Source organism: Microtus ochrogaster, chromosome 1 (assembly GCF_000317375.1).
Source record: "Microtus ochrogaster isolate Prairie Vole_2 chromosome 1, MicOch1.0, whole genome shotgun sequence".
Classification (NCBI taxonomy): Eukaryota; Metazoa; Chordata; class Mammalia; order Rodentia; family Cricetidae; genus Microtus; species Microtus ochrogaster.
In genome coordinates, this window is record NC_022009.1 from 78575806 (window position 1) to 78594376 (window position 18571).

At 38.2% G+C, this 18571-nt stretch overlaps 1 protein-coding gene across 3 annotated transcripts in view; it reads right to left on the reverse strand.

Moving 5' to 3' along the window:
* Window positions 1-74: 74 nt before the first annotated feature.
* The window catches only part of Ispd (isoprenoid synthase domain containing), a 233200-nt gene continuing 214703 nt past the window's right edge, over window positions 75-18571 (reverse strand). For all 3 annotated transcript variants that reach the window (XM_005343845.2, XM_026787568.1, XM_026787558.1), the window contains exon 10: window positions 75-1392. In XM_005343845.2, coding sequence (XP_005343902.1) covers window positions 1288-1392 — 105 coding nt within the window. In that variant the 3' untranslated portion in view covers window positions 75-1287. The remainder of the gene's footprint in view (window positions 1393-18571) is intronic.

Consider the following 18571-nt stretch of genomic DNA (forward strand, 5'->3'; position numbering starts at 1 on the left):
ACACCTATATGCATTTCTATAGAGGAATTCATTTAGGATGTTATTGGAGACATTTCAGAAAGTAGATATTTTTATTGACAATCATGAACAAACACATTTCATGCAGCTCATCTTATAATTCCTTCATGCAGTGTAAGTCCCAGAATATTCTGACTTAATATATATAAATAAAATGAATTTATATATAGAATAAAATGGCATTTTAATGACTTATACATATAAAATTTTTAAACTCAACATAAAGGAAAATATCAAGAGTTAATATGCATGACCAGTAAAAACTGGAAGAATAAAATATTGACTTTGCAAGGCCACACTTCTTGCATAAAGTATAATAAACTGCACAGCTCAGGCTGCTCTGCCTTCCAGAAGACCACAGCCAGGGATGGGCACAAGCAACTCAACCTTCATGAAGTTCTTCAGACTTTCCTAAACCTAACCTAGAGAAAGTTGAGTCTCTAACTTTCTCAATAACATCAAATAACATCTCATAAGCCAAATAAAAAAACACAAAATCAAAAAAAAAATGATAGGAGAGTGAAAAGCAATTCCAGGCTCTTTGCAGATTGGGAGCAATAGGTGAGAAAGGCGAGGGAAAGGAGACATTCTGTTTCTTGTTTATACCCAATATTTCCAAGTCTTTACTTTGTCTTCTGTGATGTTGCTATAACCACACTAGGCAGGTATTTTCTCACTGAGCCAATTTCCCAGCTCCCTTCTATTTTTTTATAAGGTGTGGTGAATTCCAAAACAAGGTAAAAAGATATATTATCACATACTGAGGGGGCAATTTTATAATTAAGAATAATTCTGAAGCTTATTTATGATCTCCATTATATTGTGACCAGTCTGCTAATTAACATAGCTCTAAGATAATAGCTAAGCTGTCTAAATTCTCATCCCGTGAGGGAAAGCGTACCTTACCATTTCAATTGAACTTCTTTGTAGTAGTAAACAGGTTCTTCACATAAAGGCAGTATTTTTCATTTATTTTACGGTAGAAGCCATTTATATTTGGCACACATAATTCCATGAACATGAGCACTAACCCATTTTTACAACCTAAGCATCACATCCTGTCATCTGGGAACATCTAATTCAGGAAAGAGAAAAGAGTAAAATAAGTCCTCTCTATCCCGGAACTGTCAGCTCTATGTAGTGACAAGATAAAGAAAACAACTGAAATTCTCTTCCAGGCACAAAGAAGAGAAATGAGGTGGGAAGCAGGCACAAGAGAGTCTAGGGACGTGTCTTTGGAAGCTTGGAGATGACTGTCGTCTGTGCTCTTTAAGCCAGCAGGAGCTGACCAGCGAGGGCAGAACTTCTTTCTTTAACTAAGGCAGCTATGATGGAGGCACCTTGTTGGAAACTCTCTTGTAGTTTCTGCTCATCCTAGAAAAAAAAGACAAACAATAATATACAAATTAAAAGCAGAACACAAGGATTTCAAAAATAACTATGATTAACACATTTTAAAAAAGAGAATTAGATCAAAATGCTGATAAAAACAGAAAATGGAAAATTGCAAAATACCCTTTATACCAAAAAAATATTTTACAGGGACAAAATACAATGCTGAAATTAAGAATTGATTAAACTGGGTTGGCATAAGATTGGAGCTGTGTTGGCAGAGCAGAAGCCAGTGTTAGTGACCCTAAAGATAAATAAGAGCAGTATATCAGGTGAAACACACAGAAAAAAAAATGGTAATGCTATATTTTAATATCATGTAGCATTATTATCATTATATTTTCATTATCTATTTATACTCCCTCCCTCTGACCACAAGAAAACACATATGGACCATTTAGGAAACCACAAAATAGCATCCCTAGAAAAAAATTCAGGAAAGAGAAAAGAGTAAAATAAGTCCTCTCTATCCCCAAACTGTCAGCTCTATGTAGTGTGGCCAAATGCAACTATCATATTCCGGTCATGGGGCACACAAGCAGGAGGGCCCAGAGTACAGCAACAGCACCCAGTTCTGAGATGTTGGCTTGCAAAGGTGAAAGCGCAGGATGAGAGAAATGAGCTAAATGTCTGGAGTGGCTAAGAATGGTTTTTGATAATCAAACATGAAGACTGGTCTGACAGACATGTACCAGTGCTATAAGCCGGGTCATAAGGAGGCGAATACAGTCTAATTCCCATACTAAAAAGTAAAGGAAAAACAACCCAAGTTGAACTCATCAGCAGTTCTCTCTATAAATGCAAGAACACTAATTCTAGGGCTACAGAGACGGCCAGAAGTTCAGAGAGCATACTGCTCTTCCACAAGCGTCCCCTTCTCAGGACCCACAGCAGTCTCCTGTAACTCCAACGGCAGGGGTCTGCTGTACTCTTCTGACCTCCATGGGCACTGCCTGCACACACATCCCCTCAGAGATAAACACCTATACACATGCTTAAGAGTTAAAGAAATGTCCAATGCTGCACACCAGTGTTTGCATCAACTGTTATAACACAGTTGGTGGACTGGAATAAGTGAGTTGTACTCAGGGCTACGAATGCTCTATGGTCTCTAACAGCATGCACTCCAACCCAGTCGCAATCACTGCAGGGCTCCCATTTGGTCTGCTGCCCTGTTCACTGGTACAGCACTCTAAGATTTTTTTTTTTTACTTAAAACTCTTCTCTTGCAAAACAATAAAAAGCTAACATTTATTTGCCAATTCAACATTTACTCTTTTTTATCTTCGGCTATACCTATAGCATGGCAAAGGTAAAAACTCAGCAGAAAAGGGAAGCAAGGGGACTCCAGTGTTTTCACTGGAGGAAAGAACATAGTTGTTAAACAGAGTCATGTAAGTATGACACATCTGAGATGGGTCAACTTGACTACATCTGGAATTAACCAAGAGTCGAATGACTGGGCACATCTGTGAGTGATTTTTCTTCTGAATTAGATCATTTGAAATTGGAAGTCCTACTTCTAATCCAGATCTTTGTGGTGGGAAGATCTACCTTTAATCTGGGTCACACTTTCTGCTGACAGTTTATATAAAGACTACAAAAAGAGGAAGTGCTTTCTCTCCTGGCATTAGAGTAAACTTATTTGGGATTCCAGTACATACTGAAGAGTAGCTGATACATCCAACCTCAGCTGGGACTCAACAACTAAGGGATTCTCTAGCTTTCCTTTGGTAGACAGCCACTGTTGGATTAGCTGGCGTCTGTGAGATTCTCAAGCTTTCCTTTGGTAGACAGCCACTGTTAAATTAGCTGGCGTCTGTGAGCCACTATTAAAAAATCTCTTTTATATACCATAATCTGTAAGTTCTCTTTCTCAAGAGAACCAAGACAATCCAAGAGATTTATGGCAAGTCTTTATTCTTTGTGCTTTGCTGTATTTAAAAAGATTTAATCACAAACTTATTTTAGGTTTCTCATAAGCAACACAAATTACATTTATTTGCAAGGAGGTTTACATTTAAATTGAATTTGCATCATGTAAAATCAATAATCTAGAATTTTCTCTAAATTTTCAGACAACATTAATGTCTACACATATCTCCAAATTACGAAGAAAATGTTTTGTTAGGAAAATCCAGCCTTCTTTAAGAGACTGCCAAAAGAACATTAATAATTTAGCAAGCTTGAACTTTCTATTGACCTAAGTCAATAGAATATTAAGAAATATATTGTGGCAGTCAAGCTAGAATAATCAAGTTTGTGCTTAGCTTGACTCAGTGCATAGCAATTGCTCAATGACATACTGAGAGCTTCACTGTCAGATTTTGAAAGTGTTAGGAATAATAACAAAGGAACCACATGAAATACTAGTTTTGATGTTCTATATCCTTAAACTACAATTCTGAGCATCAGAATCTACCATGAGTTTTACCTAGGAAACTTTGTTCATTTACTTTTCCACCACCTACAATTTCAAGGCTGAGTTGAAATATACCATGCTTGTTCAAAGGTTGAGCTCATGAACACACGGGCACAAGTTCTGATCACCACTGTCTTTTTCTCATCCAAATTATAGTCAAATCTTTGCACCATTCCCTGAGATAAACTTAGAAGCCAGCTCCCCACAATTATCTTTATGGCAGGACATTTGGCCAGAAGAAGAGTCTTGCAAATAGATCCCATTTGGGACCTTCATAGATCGGCACTAGGAGGAAAGTGTGTCATATCTGTGTCTGCACAGATGAGGAGGACTGGGAGTTCTGAACTCGCCTGCAGCCACTATGGGAAGTGCACACCGGCTCACCAGTTAACATGCTAGAACCTTAACAGACAATTGATACCCTGCACTTACTCTTCTTCAGTTTAGTGACACAAGATCTTAGTCTAGGAAATTAACTGTGTCTTAACCCTGAGAGTTAATAGAAGAAAAAAAAACTATTGACCCTTTAACCAGCTCTGGAGAAAGGTAACCCTTTTAACACAGGCGCATACGAACAAATGCCGTCATTTGGCCCAGGCAGCTGGGAAGTGTCAGGCTCTGGATTTTGTACTATATAACCATAGATTTCTTTTTCTTCTAACTTCTTAGGGAGAGAGATGTAATTCGTAGATCTGAGAGGTTCCCTTCAGCCAGTTAACATTGGCAAAAGTGCTAATGCAAACTGTGCTCTTTGTGTCTCCTTCCACAGTTTGCGCCAGGACATGTTGTCTTTAGCAACAAAAATTACCCTCAAGTTCTCGGAGGTAGCCAAGGAGAAAAGCAACATCCTATATTGTTTTAGGAGTCTCTTAGACTGCCCTAACCAACAACGAGAAAGGAAGTTTCTCATGCATGGTACTGAGGTTCCTGTCATATAATCTATGACTCTTGGGGGAATCATTATCTCACCAAGTGACACACATCATTGAAAAGTTATGTATGTATACACACACTTTTGTCTTCATTACTTTGCTATTTCTTTGACAAAACACTATGACCAAAACAGCTTATGAAAGAAAGTGTGTAATTGGCTTACAGTTTCAGGGGGTTATAGTTGATGAGGGCAGAGCAAATGCATGGTATCAACTGCTAAGAGTTCATCTCTTGATCCAAAGGTAGCAGGTAATAAAGAGACATTGCCATGCATTTGCTCTGCCATCATGAACTGTAACCCCCTCAAACTGTAAGCCAATTAAGCAACGTGCCCTTTGGACAAAGGGTTTGGAAGACTCAAGCTGGATCTGACCTGCCAATCTCTTCTCTGAGGATTGGCCTTCAAAGTACTGGGAGGTGTTATGCAAGCTAACAAGAGAGAGAGGAGTTCAGCTATGATATCTACAAACTAGAAACAACCACAACCAGCACAGAAAAATGTCCACTAAAGGTGCAATAGTGGCTCTTATGTCTTGGTACCAACCAGCTGTCTAATTGGACTTAGGCCTCTCTGAATAGGAGGGAAATTATACCTGGTAAAGGAAACACAGTTAACTATCCAGGGCTAGTGATATCATGGAGAAATAGTGTAAGAGCCAGAGAACAGGCAGTGTGCCGTGAGATTGTATCTTCTAGAAATGACAGGAGAGCTACATCTATGATACATCAGCACTATGGCTGCCTCAATAAGACTACCAAATGACATGTTGATGTGTAACGGGTACATCTCATGAGGTCCCAAAACCCCAATGAGACACCTCCTCCAACAAGGCCACACCTCTTAATCACTCACATTTTCGCCTACTAGGGACCAAGTATTAGAATATATAAGCCTATGAGGGACATCCTCATTTAAACCACCACACACTTACCCACAATTTGAAGTAAATATAAAATAATATGATTCGCTATGCCTTTTTCAAACCTCCTTAGTGTTATTTGTCCCTCCTTCATCCCCCTTCTTCTGTAACAGTCTGCATCGCCTATTACCAATTAAGTCTCACCCAGTTTCTCCATATTTCCCTTCATATCACTTGGACCCTGTTCTTTGTAGCACTTACCCTCAAAAATCAGAACCATTATCTTTTCACCAGATAAGGCAATATTCTAATTTTATTTCACAGCAGTTAAGTTTTGTGCGTAGAAGCATACACATTGCTTCAGCCTTATCCTATGTGTGAGATTGGTAGCTTGTTGATTTTTTTTTCATGCCCATCATATCTTTCACCTTCTGCAAAGTAGCAAATCTTGAGGCAGAAATTTTTATGAGACTTCTAAGCCTCTGGTGAGCTTTTCATAAAATATGTGATTCTTTAATGTCACCAAAATAATACCTCCTCAACTTGTAACAGTTCTCTCTTTCCTTCTTCCCAAGTCCACCTTGGCATTTAAAACAGGAAAAGCCCTTGTTCCAAAACTAAATTGCAAAGTGGCATTCAGAAAGCACATCAGCGAATGGCACCATGGGACTTGTGCCTGCATCACTTTTCACACTCATTGTCCTGCATGATTCTGAACAAAGGCCATTTTTGGAGAAACTGCTTCCAGAGTACCTGAAGTAGAGGATCTCATTAAGAAGTTGATTCCAAAACATTAACACTTGAAGAAGAGTATACATTTATGTTACAAGGATGAAGCATGTAGGCTTTTAGAATTCAGCTTCAAAGAATAGCAGGAAAGGCTATGAAGTCATTGTTCTCCCAATCTTTACAGACAACACAAAAGGAAATTTTTGAGATATTCATTCTCCATACACACACTCCTGAGGAATGCAATGAATTTTGCTGAGAACCATAAAGTTAAAATATATGAATATATATTTAGACTTCAGATGTCTCAGGAGATTTTAACATCCCTCCAGAAAAATAAACATTGTATTGTCTAGGCAAATTCCAAATTCCAAACCCAACAGTGAACTCAGCTTCCTGGAGCTACAAAACCACTCAGAACCTCAGGTTGTTTACACTTTTATGCTAACATCCTTCACTTTATTAATCTTGCTTTAGTAAATGCATAACAAAAATTAATCTATGTGCCCCAAAACTTCAAATATAATAAACAAACAAAACTGTTAAAATCATATCTGTACATATATTTGGCTATATTTACCCATTACAAGTACAAAGCAAAAAGGTTGTTAAAACAGTAGATTTTATAAACTTTCAGCCATCTTGCTATATTAATGAATATCATCACTAATATAAAATCAAAATTATTTGATGCTAATTTTGTTTTTATATGCATTTTGCAAATATGGGATAAAGAAGTACAATGGTGCCACAGTGTCACCTAGTGGAGATAAGCTGAAGTGTTCAGGGCAGGTCAAAGGAATCACCCCTTGACAGCTTTGATAACAAAAAAAGTAAAAAAAGCATTTTAAGCTGGACATATTTTTATTATTTATTGATTTGATTCACATGATATCTTACTGAAAATGTTGCTGTTGATTATTCAGAACAAACAAAATAGATGAAAATGCCATAAACTAAATATCCAGGACAAAAAAGATGAACACACACACACACACACACACACACACTCAGAGAGAAAGTCTCCTCTTTCTTCTTTGGGCTAACATAAAAACTCTCTCTCCAAAGTCTCCAAAGTCTAGATAATAAATATTATGGAAAATATATTTGGGGTCGTAGATAATCAGTCACCATATTTTCTGTTTAATACCACAGCTTTACAGTACAATCGATGCTCAACAAGTATTTGTGGGATGGGATAATTATTAAAATGGGATAACCTAGGGTTATTAAGTATAAACTACAAACAATGCCTTAGGATGCAACACCAATACTTTTTTGAATAGGAAAAAAAAAGAAGTGGTAACAAGAAGCTGATTAAAATAGAGGCAAAACGTGGGAAGGGAAAACACCAGATTCTGTCCTGAAGAGAAAGCAGCTCATTGCTGCGGCAATTGCTACTAGAGCTGGAATGTGTCACACAGTTCTGCCTCATCTTCTTATAACATTACTCATTTGTAGTATCAACTTTATAACATAACAAATTTGAAAAAGTGGTCTCTCCTGTATTGTACTCTGACTAGCAAAACAGCTTGAGCCTACACATCTCACTCACCAGCGGCCCAGGCCATTCATTTTCCCAGCCAGGCTTCAAGCTCAGTGTGTGTGCACAACACACGGGCCCCAGTACGCTTGGACAGTCCCTTGGCTTTCCTATGGCCTCTCTACTGCTCACCAGAGACTAGTTCTGCCTCACTGAAACACACCCATCAGCGTTCATCATTCCACTCCAGAGGATCCACAATCAACCTGACGCAAGCTTCTGACATTTTCACATAATGATATTGTGAATGATGTCATAAGAGAACTCAGAATGCATTTTTGTGGCTGTGCCTCCTTCCCCAGAAAATAGCTTCTCAATAGCTGTCTTTCTAACACACATCTAAAACCCAACTACGACAGCTTCCTTCATCACGTACGCTATGCATCAGCAATTTTTACTATGATTTCTATACTATTACTAGTATTTCTATAGTTATCATATTAACAGGTATCATCTTTTTAGGTAAGTCATGAGATGCTAAGGCAGAACTCTCCCAATTTGTGTTCTACAGTCAAAGCACTACGTCCATTGTACGTCTATGTTCATTATATGTGCTCTGCAGATAGATGTTAAATTATCCAATTCTCCAAAGGTCAGGCTTTCCACGTGACAAGGGTAACTATGATATATTGGAATTTTTAGCTAATAAATATCATGTTTGAAATAACCAATAAATCATGTGCATGTTTGAAATAACGAATAAGTCATGTGCATCTTTTGACAAAGTTACAGGCCATTATCACGGACAAAACTCATGCTTGAGCCCCCTGCAACAGTGTGACACGGGGGAATCATGAGGAAAGACTCATGTTTTAATCTAGCCTGCAGTTTCGAGTCACACAGCATTCATCGTTTCCTGGTGTGCATGAAGCCAGCGGCCACAGACTGGATGCATCCATTGCTACATCTCATGGAGCAGCTGTAACACAAGTCAAAAACAAGGAATTTGTGCTCAAATTCCCTCTTATGAAACAACACCTGGTCTAAGAATTACGCATAATGGACAACCATGGGAATCTAATCTACGTTCTATCGAATGCCAAGGGCTCATCATGTGAGAGGCACTATTCCACACAGGATAGGTGCAAAGGAGGAAGTCCACACATTAGGAGCTGGATGGCAAAGAATCTGAAAAGCAACTCAGCAAAGGGGGGACGGAGAGATGGTTTAGTGTTTAAGAGCACTTGCCATTCGCAGAGGACCTGGGTTAAGTTCCCAGCACCCATGTGGTGGCTCACAAGCATATGTCACTCAAGTTTCATGGGATATGATTCCATTTCTGTGCTCAGGCACCAAGCACACGTGTGGTACACATACCCACATGAAGGCAATCACTCATACACAACAAACAATTTTTTTTAAAAAAATGACCCAAGGATGGCAAAGGTTAGTCGTGTTCAGATGATGCCTTCCATTTAAAATGATGGACGATCAAAGAAATGGATTTTTAAAACATTTCCTTTGCAGATGGGAGCAGAGTAACAGCGAAAATTTCCTTTTTACTTATGTGTATGTGTTCAAGCACGTGTGTAAAAACATAAAAATGTGTGCGCCATGTGTGCAGAAGCTGTGGGAGGCTGGAAGGGGGTGAGGGACCCCCTGAAATTGTAGTGACTGAAGGTGGAGAGCCACTATGTCCTTGTTGGGAGCTAAACCTGAGATTTCTGCGGCTTAATTGCTGAGTCATCTCAGTAACTTCTCCAGCCAAGCAGTAACTTCTATTGAGGCTGAAATTCTAATATAGACTGTTCTTACAAAGCAGCTTAAATGTTCTTTTCTAATCCTCCCAGAAGAACTAAGAGGAAGCTGTGCAGTTATAATACACCCTCTTAACAGGAAGAATTATATGTAATTTTTGTTACTATTTTTTAAAAATCAACAAAATTTTAAAAAGCCCTGTGGTTAAGAACTGCTAGAATCTCAAGTGTGCATTAGGAGGAAAGTAGAAACAAAAGGTTCTCTGTAAAAATATGTTACAATTGTCTTTTAAAAAAAACAATATTCTTTCAAAGAAAAAAAAGCCATGAACTGCAGGCTGCAAAAGGAATTCTAGTCTGGTCTGCTCTCTTCTTTCAGGCTCAGCCTGAAAACTAATCCAGCCACATCTTTTCCCTCCAGAAACCACTGTTCCCAAGGTCAGGGCTGGCACACACCTTGCTTCCTGATCTGTTTCCCATCAAGAGAGAATGCAAAATTAATTGAGCACACAGAATAATTCCTCAGGTGGAAAGAACTTCAAGCATTGCCAGGTCACACATCTCCGCTGAAATGATGCTTCAGAATGGAACAAGGAAAAGTGGTAGATACATATTTTCATTATCAGGGACATAATAAAGATGCTTCAGCCAAAGACACAATGAGATCCAATGTCAGTAAAAATGTATCCAAGTCAGAAAACAAACATGTTGAATTAAAAACCGATTAAATGCAATATCCTGCCTAATTTCGTTACAGAAAACTGGCTTACATAACACAGGTTTAAAAACATCTGTATCTCAGAAAAGCAAAAAAGGGAAGTAAAGAAAATAGTGACAGGAAAGTAATTTTTTTTAGCTACAGAACAAGATATGTAAGGGAGGTCAAGAAGAAAAGACAACCGATGATGACATCATTATAAAGGCAGAAAAAACAATGTGATTGAATTAAGTTCAATATCTGCTAAAAGAACTCAATTGGTGAGATATAAAATCAGCAAAAGAGCAGTAAGGAGAAACCACAGCAGACGATACCTTTACACGTAGATGTAAAAATGCAGCTATTTCCAGGAAAGAGCACGGTGTGTGCTTAAGCCACAGTGCGGCTATGAAAAAAAGAGGATTGAGGGAAAGATTACTACTGAAGACTTAGGGCTATTGCATTAACAAAGATGTGTTAGTGAACTCAGAAGGCAAACCAGATAAGTGAAGCCTTAGCAACCCAGAAGAAACGTACTAAAAACCCCTTGTCAGTGATGAATAAGCTCAGAGGAGACCAAAAAGGAAATCCTTTCATTCATCTGATGATTAGGTTTCAGAAACCTACATAATCTGTTTATGAAAATGTGAATTAGGGTTTTCTGTCTGCTTTTGTTTTGCTCGTATGGATTATGTAGTCAGAGCAGTAGGTCAATGTATAAATGTGTTCATAATTACAAGGTATAAATAAAACAACAGGACAGTTGAACATCAAAATGAATTTGCATTAGAACTTTCAGATGGAAAAACAAAACTTTAAACTCTACAATATATTTAAATAATTGAATCCTGAAATAGGTGTTCCTCTCACACATGACCACAAGCATCTCAAATATAGAGACTTGAAGCAACATTGACATGTTAAAACTCTATTGAATTTAAGCAAGAAAAATACTTAAAATAAATCAAACAACAAATTAAATAGAGCTGAAGAGAAAATTATTGAAAGTATAGAAATAGTTGAGGAAATTATGCAAAAAAATAAGAGAAAGCAACAAAACAGAATAAGAGAGGCTAAAAAGGAACTTAGAATACATAAAGTAATCTAACATACATTTAATCAGACCTGTATAAAGGAAGAATAGCTACAACGAGAAGTGATTTATAAAGGTTTACTGCTGAAATTATTCTACATATTCAGGAACACATTAATTTAATCATAAATGAAACTCAATGGAGCTTGGGGTAGATAAAAGAAAAGTGAACAATCCCACAAATAAACATTGAAGAAACATCTGGGACACTAAACATGAAGAGAGCTTGCAATCCCCTGGGCAGAACACACCTACGAATGCCAGCAATTATTCTGACAGCCATTTTTTTTCCACTTCAACAACAGTGGCAAGAATTTATGCCAAGTAATAAAAAAAGCAATCAAAACTCACCTTTCCTCCTAAAGCTACCAAACTAGCTACAAATGATATTTTTGAAAAAATACAGCCAATTATGACCTCATGTCAGATGACCTAAATACATTTCTTACACTAAAGAGTCACCCAAGTGCAAGAGAACAAATCTCACAGTAAAAGTCTAGGAGGCAGGAAGATATGGAAAATAAGAAATAACTTTAAAATAAATACATACATCTACAGCACCAAACATTTTCCAGGAAATAATCAAAGTAGCAACTAAATTTATAAGATAATTAAAAAAATCAAAATATCAGATAAGAAATGTGTCACATAAAAAAGCAGGAGATAAATAGTCAAATAAAATGAATTAGATGAAATGGATGAAACGAAAGCAGGCTAATTAAAATGCTAATTTTAAACATTCATATACATATGGAGAACAAATCTCCCCATATCGAGAAACAGGATGAGAAACTTCTAAATCTGAAGAAAATAAAGGGGCAAGGAACAATTGAGGCTTCTGGGTGGCTAAGGCTGGTGGCAATGATATCAGTATTTTCTCCAAAAGCCATGAGAAGATCAGATGAACCTCACCCTTCTCTGAGTACAATATGATGGCAGGAAATCCCAAACTTGAAAATGACTTAGCTAAAGGAAAAGAAAAGGAGTGGACACTAAACTTTAAAAAGTTCGCATGTCCCTATCTTCTCATAAGCTTTGGCAGCAATAAGGCCAACCTGAAAATACATGAGCAAAGGAAAGAGAAAGCTGAAGGGTTAAGGTGGATCCAAAGTCAACAGCCAGGAAAAAAAAATACCTTACATGTGAAAATTGAGATACATGACATGTCTGAGAGCATCACCTCGTGGGAGAGGAGCAAAGCCACGCTTGCCCTGACTGGCTACCTTCCTCTGTGCACACACAGAGGGCCAGGAAATCTTTGATGCTGAGTGATGCAGAGAACTAGAAGCTGAATCAAAAGAGCCAGGACCTAGAAGTACAATGGGAACTAAGCAATGGGAAAATGCCAATCTCCTTCCTCTACGTTCACCTAAGACCACACATTTAAAGCCACTGGGTTTTGCTACTGTAACAGAAGAGGGCAGCATTGATTTAGGTAACCAGGGCAAACCCACAGGACGAGGAGTGGGTGAAATCACCTAAACTGTCACACAAGAGGGAATATTTGACCAACTCCATTCATGGATCATCCTCCGCCCCAGAAGTTAGTCATAAGGTGGAAGAGTATAGATGATGCTGTAATCTGAGGAACACATTCATGTAACTCCGACTGCCAACATGCCATGGTACTTTCACACACCGCAATTAGAACAATTAGAATGTGGAAAGACTCTGCAAGAGGTTTGTAAGGACAGCACTGAGCCAACGTGTGTGACAAGTCAGAGAGCAAACTGAAGGAAGCCATAAACAAAATAATCATTTTGGAAAATAGTATTCTGATCCAGTACTCTACCCGAGGGACAAAACTATGATACTGATACTGTGGTTATTAAACGTGTTTCCCCAGAGGCATGGGTTAACAGTCCTGAAGCTACACTCCTGTGTGTTCTAGATAGAAATGATAAAAAAAAAGATAAATTGCAGAAAAAGTTACATATAAGAAAGGAAGTCTAGGGAGGGCTCTTGCATTGCTTGAGGCTGAAATGTCAGAAAATCTGCTCTGTATAGACAGGTGAGATGTCAGAGTGGATCAGTTCTGTTTAGACAGGTTAGACATCCTTCAGGATCCACTGGGTAGGTTCACACTAATACAAAAACACACAGAGAAGAGAACATGGATGGATGTGTTCCTGTGCACAGGGGTGCACATAATTCCCAGTTTCTTTCCATATAAAGGAACTGCAAACAGTGACAGTGCAGGAATAGTGAGCACCCTTTTTTGTCCTGATCATGATCTCCAAACACCATTCTCTAAAGAGAGTTGAATCTCCTCAGGAAGCTGCTGGCTCTATGGTCAATGAGAACAAGAACAAGAGCAGTCTGAAGAGTCGTGAAGAGGCACTCAACAGTGTTGACAGGCAAGAGAAGGTAGCAGGGGATGCTCCCAATTACTGAATCTGGGATCATCTGAACAACAAAAACTTGGAACTTTAGAGCACAATAAAAAAAAACAAAAGCAAATAAACCACAGACAACTGTTTCATGTGGGATGCCCCTCTGTATGCTATGAATATGCGTGATTACTATTGGTTAATACAGAAGCTACCTTTGGCCTATGGCAGGGCACAATATAGCATGATGGGAAATCCAAGCAGAAATGGAGGAGGATAGAAGGCAGAGTCAGGGAAAGGCCATGTAGCTGCCCAAGAAACAAGATGTAAGATAACAAACCACGAGCCTTATGATAAAATATAAAGTAATAGAAATAGGTTAATGTAAGATGTAAGAGCTAGCTAGAAATATGCCTGAGTCATCGGACAAACAGTGTTGTAATTAATATAGTTTCTGTGTGATTATTTGGGTCTGGGCGGCTGGAAAAATGAAAACACCTATCAATCCACTCAGAAAGCAAAAGGCAGAGGAGAATTAGAGGAGAATGGGTTTTGTAGGCAAACAGGTGGCATAGAAGCAAGTTCTTCCTCACTACAGAATTCCACTTAATATTGGAATGTAATGGAAACAGAGCCTCACCATTTGCTAAGTAACAATAGATATGTTTCCATTAAGCATTTTTAGTGTATGTTAAAATTGGTCTGCAAAGATGATTGAAAATTGGGATATTTACATAGTCTCAAGAAATCTCTCATAAAAAGTAATTGTATATTCCAAAAGACAGAATAAAATTTTAGTAGAGACACTTACTACATTAATGAAACATTGAGAAGCAGAAAAATGGGGAAATTTCCTAAGAATCGCACTGACCAGTGAGCTGGAATAATGCTAGGAGAAGTGAGGCTGGGGTCAGGTTTAAGACAGAAACTACGTGTATAAGAAGAAAGGCAAATAATTACATATTGTGATACCTGGGACTTTTCGAAAGTCACAAATGAAAAGGTAACTTAGTGCCCTGTGTTTCCACAGTTATGAAGGCTTGCATTGATCAAACTATTCTTCTAAGTCCTGCACATGTGCTCCCCAGTTTAGCCAGTATCCCTACCTTCACTACCTCTTTAGCCACTGCTTCTGATTACAATTCTTAGCTGCCACCTCCTCTAGAGGATAGCTGACTACGCTGGCCTGCTTCTAGTAAGAATTTTTATTAAAGTTGCTTAACAAAAGCCCCCCTCTCTCTTAGTGTTTTTTTTGTTTGTTTTCTGTTTCTGTTACTATTATGTTATTTAGCATAGTCTCACCCTGTAACCTAGGCTGACCTGCAACTCACTATCGAGGGTAACATCAATCTCCTGAAAACTCACCTGCCTCAGCATCTTGGGTGCTAGGTTTGTAGCCATGAACCCAGGTTCTAGGTAATTCTACACACAATTGCACCATTATATATTACATGTAGCAATACCTGAATTAAGAAAAAAAAAATCTAGAGGAACCACAGATGGCTACAATAAAACTCACAAGGACAGGAAGAATTGCTATGATGTCACAGTCTCCTCGTCTGCATTTCCATACTGCACATTTCTGGAGCATGTCAAGCTCAGGCCAGTCGCTCTGCTGTGGAGACCTCTTACTGCAGTAGTTCCTGGGTCACGTTGTTCTTAACGCCTCAACAAGTGTTAGAATAATTTTTCTTTAGTATTGCAGAAAAGTTCAGTTTATAGAGATAAAGATGGACAGTTTAATATGATATAAAGCAAAGCAATGCAACCAATAATTCTACAAAGATAGGGTTTTTAAACATATATCAAAGTTATAGCATGTAAAAAAAGAAATTAAAATTACAGAGTTTTTCATTTTTCCACAGACAAGTCAATCTATTTTAGATTAATGGTTTTAAAATAATATAAAATAAAATGTGGTTATAAAATACAAGCCACCAGCAGTAAAACAAGATTATATAACTCAAAATCACACAGAATGAGTACCAGAAATATAACAAACTATATAAGGTAAATTCCATTATTTGGACACTTATCCCAAAGGAAGGGAAATAGCTTTTTCCAAAACTGTAATACTGATTACTGAAAAATGGGAGATTCCTAATTTGAGACAGATCTATAAAGCTTAACCATTCAACAAAGGTATCAGAGACAGTTTTATCAATGACCAAATCTTGAAGTCATAATGTCACTGTCGACTTCTGAGTAGGTCCATAGTTTTGTGCATGTGTGCATATATAAAACAATATCTGATATAACTGCTCTTTTTAAGCATTTGCATCAGCAAATTCACAGCTCCATTGCCATCCTACAGTTTACCAAGGGTAGCCGTGTTGTACGGTATGGCTACAAATGAACAAGAGAACTAAATCCTCAGGGTCAATAATAGATCCCTAGCCGAGGAGCTGAAATACACATGAGTCAAGGATTTGTAGCTTCTAGACAAAAGCTAAAAGTACATATGTTTTACAAAATGATAAAGGAAGGAAAAGGAAAAGGAGTCTGTAAAACAGATGGAGTGGACCTAAAGCAAATATTTACTGAGTCAAAATGTCATTTTCTGTTACAGTCATATGGTCATGCGTATACATTACAAAGGTAGGCAGGAAGTCTTGTCAATGTCAGAAACTGTCAGGCCATAAGGTGATAAGCCATGGGGGACAACAGATACCAGAGCCCAAAAAACAGAGCAAAGGCAAAAATAAAAATTTCAACCAAACATGCATTGATTTGACTGTCACGGTTGGTGGGGTTTGGCAGGCTCCCTGGCAGGATCTGTTTTATATTGAGAAATTACGAACGTCTGCTTTCTCTGCCGACATGTTTGCAGTGAGGTGTAGGACACAGGAAAGACTAAGCAGCATTTAATTATTGCTCCAGCATTAGAATAAGCTGAAAAAGATCTGGGCAGAACACAGAGAGCAGCGCATTAGAACTCTCTTGTGGCGCCCTGGAAACCCTACAAAGGAAATGCTAACATGTTTTCCATTCTCTCAGCCGAAAGCATAATTCTCCAGTTTCCTGGATATACTAATTTCATAAAGAATAATTTAAGTGTTATATAGAACACACACAATCAAAAGGAAAAGACGGGCTGCAAAATCTTTCTTCCTTTTAATTGTTTATTCATTCTGATTGGGATTGGAAGGTCTTTAAAAAAACCAATAAATGCCTGACGGCTATAAATAATTAAAATCTAGCAGAGCAATAATAATTACAAGAAAGAAAGTGTCCATCTTTATTATAGACATTTCCGATGAAAAGAATGAGAGAGACTACCACATACTGAACAGTCAGTTATGAAAGCAACAACAGATAGCAACGTTGTGGGACTGCACTGGAAAGAGAGGCCATCTCAAGGTCAGCAGGGAGACCTTCTAGGTTACCTGCAGCTGTCTCCTAGCAGTATATTCTCCTAATGAAATGAACTGCTTACTTCCAGGACGTAAAGAAAGCTTGTGCTGCGATGTGCTCTGCTCAGGTCACACTGTTTGAAGAGCCAGTAAGTCACAAACAGATAAGACATCACAAGTTAAAAAAAAAAAACAAAACAAAAAAACAGGCTATCCCAACAGCTATGAAGCCTACATGGAGTTTATCTTGTTTTTTATTTTTTATTTTTAACTAGTGTATGTAAACAAAACAACTGGTCTCATTGTGACATTTTCATGGCTGTACAGGCTTCCTCCGATCGCAATCCCTTCCATTACCATCTCATGGATCCCTTCCTCTCTAACCTGCTTTCTGCTCCCTAACAGTCCTCCCTGTTTCCCTGTCTCTCCTGTCGCTAGATCCCACACATGGAAGGAAACATGATACCTGTGGTTTAGAGTCTCCTTATTCCACTTACCATCACGATTTATAGTTACCCCCTTTCCTGGAAAAGACATGAGTGCAATCTTACTGATGACTGACTCCGATGCTGTCTGAGCAGAGACCACGCTTTGCCTATTCAGTCTGTTACATATTGTAAAAACAGACTTTGAAGTTTAGGAAATGGGCAAGGTGACTTGTCTAATTGTTATGAGAGCAAGGAAAGTCAGAGTTTGCTCTGCTTGTCCTCCATATAGAACACTGGGGAAAGAACCCCATATACAATCACTTTAAATGTGAGGTGACAATTTCTTGCCATTTTCCTAGCATATATAACCTTTATCAAATTATATGACATACAGAAGGAATAAAGTACAAGGTTTTTGGATGTTTTAGATATCACGTGACATAATGGGTTTCAGCACGACCTCTGCATGCGTGTGTTATGCTTCATGCTCATTGGTCCCCACCTCGACAGCTTTTGTTTGCATTCTCCTGCATACCCCCTTCTCCTGCCAGGCTGGCTCTCTTCTTCTCCACGCTAGTCCCCTACATCATGCCACCCAAAGTCTATATTTGAAGAAAGACACAGATGGTTTTGTTTAAAACAATAACAAGAAATTTTTTGCTTTGGGTTAAGCAGAAACAAAAACATATTATTTGGACAGAGCAGAAGATAATGTATAGGGATTCAAAACAACACTGTGGTAGCTTATGGTATGCATATCAATAAAAAGATATGGGAGAACACAACTGTTAAAGATATACTTTAGTGTGGTTGATAGCTAAACATTCTAATAAATAACAATAAGTATGCATTATTCTTCCCTTTAAAACAAAATAAGGATTTACTGTTTCCTTTAGTCTGGAATATTGCTAATACCAAGGTCCATGAACTAGCAGGAAAGGTCTCTAAAGTACAGAAAGCCACACGGAGGTCAAAGTTCAACATGTCTAAAGGCAGGCTGTGTGAGACGGAGAGGGCTTGTCTTTGGACACAGGGCAAGACTGAATCTGCAGTGACTTCGACTCCTGTCTTTTCTA